The sequence below is a fragment of the Chiroxiphia lanceolata genome, chromosome 3, assembly GCF_009829145.1.
Source record: "Chiroxiphia lanceolata isolate bChiLan1 chromosome 3, bChiLan1.pri, whole genome shotgun sequence".
Classification (NCBI taxonomy): Eukaryota; Metazoa; Chordata; class Aves; order Passeriformes; family Pipridae; genus Chiroxiphia; species Chiroxiphia lanceolata.
Window position 1 is genome coordinate 64,362,432 of NC_045639.1, and position 9,069 is coordinate 64,371,500.

Here is a 9,069-nt window from a genome sequence, read left to right on the forward strand (position 1 = left end):
ATATTCACCATCACTGTAACTCCTATTGCAGGTTTGCTTAGTGTAAAAAATACAGTTCACAATGACGACAATATTTGTGTTTACTCACTGAAAACTGACATTAGTTCTGAAGAAAACAGGTCTAGCTAAAAGCAAGTTAGAATGCTTCCTGCCAGAGGGAGGTATCTAAAGTACTCTTTAAAAAGCCACATCAGGAGTATACAGGGACATGTCACTAACAATCTAGCTTTCCACCTTAAATACCCTTCAGGGCAAGTAGTTGAAGATTGGAGCTATTCTTCATTCTATAATGGATATCTTGTACTGGTTTCAATACCTTACGTAAGTACAGTACAGAACACCAGAAAGACAGACAAAGCCATTAGTGGGTATTTAAAGCAGGTTTTACTGTGGACACATGCTGAGACAAGCCAGAAATGTAAACCTGGTGCGATAGATGAAATCTTAGGTGCAAATGGCAAGCAGAGTATTGAAAACATCAGCTGAACATCCCAAGCAAACAAAACATGATTGAAGAAACTGCATGGAAGCTTTCACACAGCACAGAGTTATTTCCATACAGGCACATCTTTAATCCACTCCATTGCTACGTCGTCCAGCATTTCACTTCACTGCTTCTACTGTTCATGTCAGCACTAGAATGCATAGGCTCTGCCATAAAATACACTCCACATTTGGCTGGACTTTTGGGAAATTAAAATCCTACGTAAAGAGATATTGGGAAAAATTACTTCGGATCGTGTTGCCGAAACTTTTATTCCACACTGAAATTACTTTCAGATATAGAAATGTGATGAAAACAGGATAAGCTAGTGAGCGTGAAATAAATTTGGTCCAAGACATCTTTGACTGCCTTTCTACTTCGAAGAAAAAAAAGAAAAAAAAAAAATCAACCTATTAGCCTTAACTATGAAGAAACTATAGCGCACAGTCTGAGGGGAAGATGGTATTGTTTTATTCTTACCAATCCGTGTTAAATAACAGCAAGGGAACAGTTAGCCACTCATTTTACCCTGGCCTCAGTTTTACAATGACTGCTCCAGTGCTGTCAGGTATGTAGGGTGTGCTGGGCCTGATAGGCTGCAGTATATGCTCTGTAGTAGCCTGAAGTTAGACAGTGAAGAAATAAATCCTTATTTATTTATGGCTAAATCTATTTGCATTCACTTATTTAAACAGACTTTTATGGGACATATTGTAGTTAGCAAGGTATTACTAATTCCTAGGATAATCAGGAACTCATAGTTAATTTAAATATATTTAATTCTGTCTATTTATAAAACCATGCTTAATTTGATGGGGAACTTAGACATATTTTTTAGCCCAGTTATTAATGTGAATAAAAAATGCTGGAAATATGTTATCACATATATAATGCACTCTTAATGTTCCTTTTTTATGTGAGTCCCAGCTCGAGTTCAAGTGAAGTAGGGAGTGGCGTGCAAGACACAGTCTGCTACTTCTTGAAATTTTTCATTCAGGTTGACTTTAAAGCAATGGAACCTGGGAAGACTGACAAGTTAATAGCAATACTGACAATGATTCTTTCAAATGCTTTGGGATGGCTACCATTTCTACCAAAACAGCGACAGAGCTTCCTAAGGAAATGCCTCACTGGGGTCTTTATTTGTCAAGAACAGAAGAGCTCAAACAATTAACTGAGCATCCCATTTTCTCATAATTTACCAGTGGTGGTAATTTCCTCTTTACAGAAAAGAAAAGTTATTTGAGAATTTTCTGTGGGACATGAACAAAATGCTTCCAAGGATTTCTGGGGGAAACAGTCTGGCAGATGCTGCTATCAACTCTTGGTAGTACTTCACTATGATCTTTCACCTTTACCTTTCAGTTATGTGATCTATGCATCCTCTTCCATGCATTCACTGTGGTCTCCACCAGGCCAACATAAAGAGAAGAGACAGGCAGAATGCAGGGTACAGATGTCTCATGTCAAATTCAGCTGTGTCAGCTGTTTTCAAAACTTTATGTTCTTGATGATGAGTGGCATCAACCATATCATCTGTTTAACCAGATTCTGGTTCCAGTCAGTTCACTTTTGCACTGAATAACAGATAATCTGATTTAGCAGAGATGCCTATTGTCTCTTTTGCTGTTTGTCATCTTCTCCATGACAGAAAGAAATTTTTAAGTTATTTTGGGAATTAAAACTGAATGACATGAATCTGCTTCTCAGGATGTGTACTGTTAACTAGAAGAGATAGATAATAAGTCTTCTTCAGTTAAATTTGAGTCATGTGTCTCTTGAAGGTCCCAAACATATAAAGAATACACAATCTGTATTTTAAGCTCATCACCATTTGGAAAAGAAGTTTCTGTCAAATGAGCTCTTGTGCCACTGTGATTTAAAAGAGAAAGCTGGTCAAGTCTCTGAGCCATCATCTCATTTCTAACCTACTGCTCTGGCTTAATATTTTTAGCATTTCATCAAAACAAGAGCCCTCAAAATACACAAAGGAGTACCTAAAAATGATGTCTCACATCTCCTGGGTTTGTCAGTCTGGATCCACATTGAATGCTGAAAAGAGATGGGGGATTGAAAGTTCTCTTACAGCTATTCTGCTTAAATAGGGGCAGCATGCCCTGGGAGCCCTTATTTTAAAAACAAAAAGCATCACCAGTGTTACAAAAATGCATAGAGAAATAGAATTATTTTCAAATATTTTACCAAATTAGCTTTTAGATTCAGATTTAATACCATTCACTATGCCTTATGTCAGCCAAGTGTCTAACAGTCACAGCCACAGATGAAGATTCAGGTGATCTAAATTTTACATTAGCATTGATCGAAAAGATCCCCAGCCAAAACACCTACAGCCTAAATACAAGTGATAATAGGCAGATACAGATACCTGGGGGAAAACTAGGAAACAATAAGACAGCATTAGTCAGCAGGAGCAACTGTAGAAAAAATGACAGTGTTTGCACTAGTTAGTAATTTTCATTTTAAAGATATAAGTTCCAAACAAAAACTGACTGTGGTAAACAGCTATTTTGTTACTGTTAATACGTTACTATTGTTAGCATTGTTATTTATTTTGTCACACTGCCTCTGTCAGAGCTTGAAAAATACCTTGCCAATTCACCTCCCGTTTATTGTGAGCTGAGGAGCAGACTGGCCTTCTAATAGCTACAGAACTTAAATTTTCATTTAACGGGAGAAAAAGAAAAGTTGCTAGCAGGGAGAAAAAGAAAAGTTTCTAGCACTTCTGCACATGAAAACATAGTTTTAAAAGCAAACCAGTGGACTCCGTCTTTGCCCTGCTGTAAATCATCTGATGCAAGAGCAGAGCCCATGGTAATGGGTGCGGAGGATTTCCATATTCATTGAGGATGGTGTGAGCCGATTGGGTCACTGTGACACTGTCAGGAACTAGGTATCATTGCACTCTTCTAATGCACTTTCTAGGAAAAATACTGAGATAATTCATGTCGGAAAGATTACAAATACATAGCATCGAAGTAGACTGCTTTTCCTGGGGAATGGGTGTACAGGTGCCACGAAACATACAGAAGACCATGCATGACAACAGATCCCTTGTAGCTGAGGGTTGAAGTTAATTGCACCATTAACTCAAAAAAACTTCACCAGCTGGATGCATTAAGAAAAGGGGAGTCTTCAAACGCATGTAGACACCTACAAGCCAAATGTAGTTATGAATCAGCAACCTGGAAGCTAACAGGGAAAGCTGATCCCTCCCAGAGTGCTAGCTAGCTTCCTGGCAGGAATGCCACCTATCTTCATTTTCCCCATAGTACAGACAGGGTCGAGAGTTAGGCTGGGTCCTGCTGCAAAGCTGCTGGGCTACTCAGTTCATTATCTTTCATCTTCCTTTTTTTGTTTTTTTTTTGCTTTAAATACATGTCAGATTTGGTTGTTCAGGTGGTAGGACATCTGGTACAGTCTTCAGGCCCTGCTTTAATTTAATGATTTAACATCTAGTACACAGGCTTGTTTTACCACAGGAATTTTTTGCCTCCCACGCTTTTCTTTCTAATTGGAACTATATAAACCATAGGCTGTCGGTGCTATATAAATCATCTATAGTATGTCTGCTATTCATTTAAATAACAAATTGGAACTTTTTATTTCTAATTGTCACATCCTGACCATAATAAGCTGCACACATGATAAACGTGCTGTGATCTATTCAATAAGTAATCCTCCCATTGTTCCTGTAAGAAGAACACTGGATTATGTACTGCAAGATCTCAAGTCAGTTAAGGCATAAGCATGAGACATACTGCATATCAGCCCTAGTATAAGTTCCATACACAGTGCTCCCCCAGTTCAGCCACTGAACATCACATAATGGAAGACACTAAATTAATTAGAAAAGAAAATGACCTAGCTCCATTCCCAGATGTGTCACTGACTTGTCATGTGCCTTGAAGCAAGCCACTCCCCACAGCTGGGCTTCAGCTCTCCCTGCTTTGTCTGAGTGGTCTATCTGAAAACAAATCCCTTATTCCGGAGGAGAGGCGTGCCATGGGCAAGCAGTGCTGAAAAGCAATAGGCACCCAGTTGCAAACATGGCCATTACATACTCTGGTGTGCCCCAGCCACTTCACTGTCATAGCATAAAGAATATTAATTGTACCACTAAGACTTCATGAAAAAATCACAATAAATTTATTGCTCTGTCAGCTGATCTCATGTACTTTAAATATCAGCACATTCAGCATCATTCTTTTCAAATGACAATTATTATTTCAAATGCTACTTAATCTCTGCACTTGAATTCTTGGTGTTCTTTTGACTAGGATCAAGTCAAGTGACGATATGACAGGTGCCACATAAAGCTTTAGGATTTTTTTCATTAACAACAAACTACCTTTAAGAAGGGAACTTCTTCATCACAGACATATAACTTCATAAAAGTCCTAACCATCCGTTTTTTTACTAATTCTTCCTTCAAGGATTTTTAAGAGTTTGTGGAGTTGCTTTTAATATTAAGAGTTGACCTGATCCTTATGTGGGAAACGAAGACTGCTCAGCAAGTCCTTAGCCTCATCACCACTGCTCCTCACTCAGCTTTTTTGCTCCATCTGCTAGAAAACCAAAGCAGAAAAAAGATGCAGGCCTCAGCTCTGCATATGTTCATCCACCTTTTCTAGTTGTTAGCCTCGCTGTGGGCAGTTTTGATTTGTGCCAAACAGCTTTCTCCTAGTCCCTGGACTTGATTCATGGATGAGCAAGGGCTTCATGGATGAGCAAGGGCCAGGAAACTTCCCCCACACGCAATGTGGATGTGACTGCCACATTTGGAGAGGAGGAAAGCCAAGGTGAGCCAGCAGCCCTCTGGGCAGAGACCCGTCCCTAACTGTAACACCAACTGGCGCAGGGAGCTGTGGGAGTGCTCCCTGCAATGGCTATCCATGCAGCCTGCAAGAGGACAGCTAAAGAAACACCTAAAGGACAAGCTTAGGCATGCCTATCCCCCAAATTTTGTTCTTTCTATCCACTCTTCTAGCTGCTTGTGTCCTCCCCACGTTTCAAAGTAGCTGACCTTAGGATACCATCACTGTGTTGACCATACAAAAGATGGCAACTAGCAAGATTTTAATTTTTTCCACGAAGAAACGCTTCAGATTCTAAAGTTGCCCTCGGGTTGGGAGCTGAGAGAAACAATGCAGTGCTCACAGGAGGAGGTTTTAGAGAGCTCATTCTTAATGGATTCCTTCATTTACATGTACTGAAATCAAGCAGGTTTTGTGAATATAATTTTAGACCGCAGGAGAAACTGAGCATGACACCCAATTAGGTATTTAGAATAAACAAATAGTGTCACATAGTATCAAGCTGACAGCTTAAAAGGGCCTTGATGGGAATCAGCTCTTGGGTCAGCCTACTGAGTCATCTTCTGGCTACAGCAGTCCCAAAAAGGATCAGAAAGTGTTCTAGGGACTCCACTAGTCGCTTTGAATTTGCTACCAAAGCTTTGTGGGCTTGGATCTTATTATGCAGGGAATTGACACTTGGAGTAGCATGAGTGGGAAATGAAGTAGTTACAGCAACTTCCATCCTGGCATTTCCAGGAGGCTCAGGAAGAGCTTTCTTTAGCTGAGGGTAAGGATTTGGAGCCTCAGCTTCCTGCACAGGCAAACTTTTCAGCTCATGATGGATGCTCCTGTTTTACACACAGCCAGCATCGCCCACTTTCTCCTATGGCTCCTGAGCAACTCTGTGAGTGATGAAACAGAAAGACCAACCCAGAGAGTGCAACTAGCCTTTGTCTGGAGGATAAGCACACCATCTACCGTGCCAGCTCACTTCAGCTAAGGGGAGGCAGAAGGATGCAAATCTCCTATCAGACAGCTGAGAAGAGCATCCAAGCAGTTTCTACTTCCCTCCCAAAATTTACACCCCAAAGGATGACCTGGTTGAAAAGGCCCTAAGCCACAAAACACATTTCTCCTTTCTTCTCTCTCTCTGCCTTCCAGGCTGCTCCCCATCCTAATGTGGGCAGCGCCGGGTGTAACCCTGCTGCCCACCCTCTCTCCCTCTGCTCTGGCACGGCTTTCCCATGCATTTCCCGGCGGAAGATGGGGTTAAGGCAGGCGGGTGGCTCTGCTTTTACCTGCTCTGGTCCCAGTTGGCTGCAAAAAGGACGAGGATCTTCCTGCCGTAGTGGTCCAGGTTGGCCAGCCCACCGGGGAAACCATCCTTCAGTGCCTGCTTGATGCCCGGGTCTGTGGCCTTGAAGCTCTTGAACATGTCCAGGTTCTGCTGGCGATATTCAAAGTACTGGGCCAGGAGCCGAAATGCCTCGAAGTGCTGAAACTTCCTGGCCCGCAGGAACCGCAGGATGAAGGCATCGTCGGTGCGCAGGAAGCCGATGTCCGGCCGGGTGATGACCATGTCCCGCACCTCCTGGATGTCCTGGTGCAGGGTGTCGGGGTTCTCGTTCAGCTCCAGCCGGGCTTTCTCCAGAGTCTCCGGGGAGAGACCTGCCTGCAAATGAGTCATGGCGCTGCCCTCCTCCTCCTCCCTGGCTGTGATGCCTGCGCTCCTCAGCCTCCCGGGCGCTTGCCCCCCGGAGGCGGGGTGCCCCGGCACGGCCGGCCGCCGTTCGCCCGCCCCGCCGGGCCTCGCCCCGTCGCTCCCCGGCCCCGCCGCCGCTGCCAGTCCGGCCGCTGAGCTGCGAGCAGCTCCCAGGCAGCCGGGTCCCGGGGGGACCTGGCACCGACACTGCCCCCGGGCTGCTGGCGGAGGCGCGTTATCTCTCTGACATAGCGCCCTCCCCGCCGCGGGGTCCGACGCGCCGCATCATCCCCGCAGCCGGTCCGCGGAGGCGGCGAAACCCGCCGAGGACGGGGCTGCGGGCTGCCGGCTGCTGCTCACCGCCCGCCCCCGCCGGTGCCGGTGCGGATCGCAGGCGGGGCTGCAGCGACGGCGGCGAGGAGCCCGGCCGCTAGGCAGGGCGAGCGGCGCCCGGGGACGCTCCCCTGGCCCGGGGCTCGCAGGGGGGATGCCCTCCCCGGAGCAGCACCATTTACGTAAGGTCGGCGCTCACCCCGCTTCAGAAGCGTCTCCCTGGATTTGAGGGAGGGCTAAGAAAAAAAAACAAAAACACACACACACAAAAAAACTACCACCACCACAAAACTGGAAAAAGCCAGCGAGGAGGAGGAAAGCCGATCCGCAGGTACTTCGCCGGTACCGGTGCCGAAGCGCCTCCCGCTCGCCGGCGCGGAGCCCGGAGAAACAAACGGAGCCTCGGCCTGGAGGATGCTCGTCCCCCCCCCTCCCTTCCGCGCCCTCCTCCGCTCCACGCCCCGGCTCCCAGACGGCACCAGCCGGCACAGGGCTGCCTGCTGCGCGGCCCCGCCTTGTGCGCGCACACACACGCGCGCACCCGCCCACGCACAGGCGCGCACCCGCCGCGGCGCGCAGAGACACCTGCCCCGCGGCCGCGCCCCGGCCCTGCGCCGCAGAGGAGCCGGGAAGGGAAAGGGAGGGGGCGGCTGCGCTTCGCTCGGCCCCGCGCAGCGCAGCGCCCCAGGGGCGGGGGGGCTCCGCGGCCGAGGAGGGGTCCCTGCGCCGCCTGCGCCGGGGGTGCGCGGAGGAAGATGATGGGTGCCCGGCGCAGGGCGGCGGCCGGGAGGCTGTGGGGTCAGTGGGGCCACGCGTGAGCCCCCCAGAGCATCCCGTGGGAGTCAGACCAGGCGTCCGTATAGATCTCGGTGTCGTGACAGTAGCGAGGTGGTGTTCGTCAAGCGGTGGCTTTCAGAGCAATCCCCTTTTTTGAGTGAATTTCCTAACACGAAACGTTAAAAACCTGGGAATAAAAAAAAGAAACCCTTTTTTGTGGCCTTATGTGGGAGGCAGCATGTCTTAAGTTGCATTACATTGCAAAGGGCAAAAATATTTTGCTTCTGTGTATTGAATATGCCAGTGAGGAAAGATGTCTTTTTTTCATGCAGGAAAGTTTGATGCTGCAGTCTGCTTTCAGGAGAAGTTTCCACTGAAGAGCATTTGACCTTTGTGGAACTGGACCTTCCCAATGCAAATACACCTGTGAAAATGAAGCTTACACAAAAGATATGGCAAACATGGGAAAGCTTGTAACGTGTACCTCCTCCTCCTTCCTATGAGAAGCACAGCTCTTTGGTACTGCTCCTTTCCCAAGATGACATAGCCAGAGCACACAGGCTGAATTATTGAAAAAGCACTGAGATAACTGATCCATATAGGGAGTATATATGGGGAATACACCAGCATGAAGTATAGTATGGGTTCTCAGACAAATAACGGTACTTGTAGAAACTGTTAAACCATACCCTCCATTTTCTGCAGACCATCACCAGAGGAAACAGATGACCTTGACAGCAGGAGGGAGCCTTCTGCAATGAGCAACTTCTGAGCACAAGTCTATGCAGTGAGCAGTACTTAGGTGGCAAAATTGTCCTTTTTCTGAGGGCAAAAGAGACGTTTTGGGGTTTTACTGGGTTTTATAGGGGTTTGCAGCTCCTCATTGGATCCTGTCTTTGTGCCAGTTAAGGGTCAAGTTTTAAGTATTTCTTCGTAGGTGCCTGATCTCAAAATGT

At 46.3% G+C, this 9,069-nt stretch overlaps 1 protein-coding gene across 1 annotated transcript in view; it reads right to left on the reverse strand.

The window, feature by feature from the left end:
* Positions 1–7,770, reverse strand: part of CLVS2 (clavesin 2) — a 59,708-nt gene extending 51,938 nt beyond the window's left edge. The window contains exon 1 of the mRNA XM_032683366.1: positions 6,600–7,770. Within this exon, the coding sequence (XP_032539257.1) occupies positions 6,600–6,988 (389 nt within the window). The 5' untranslated portion in view covers positions 6,989–7,770. The remainder of the gene's footprint in view (positions 1–6,599) is intronic.
* Between the last annotated feature and the right edge of the window lie 1,299 nt (positions 7,771–9,069).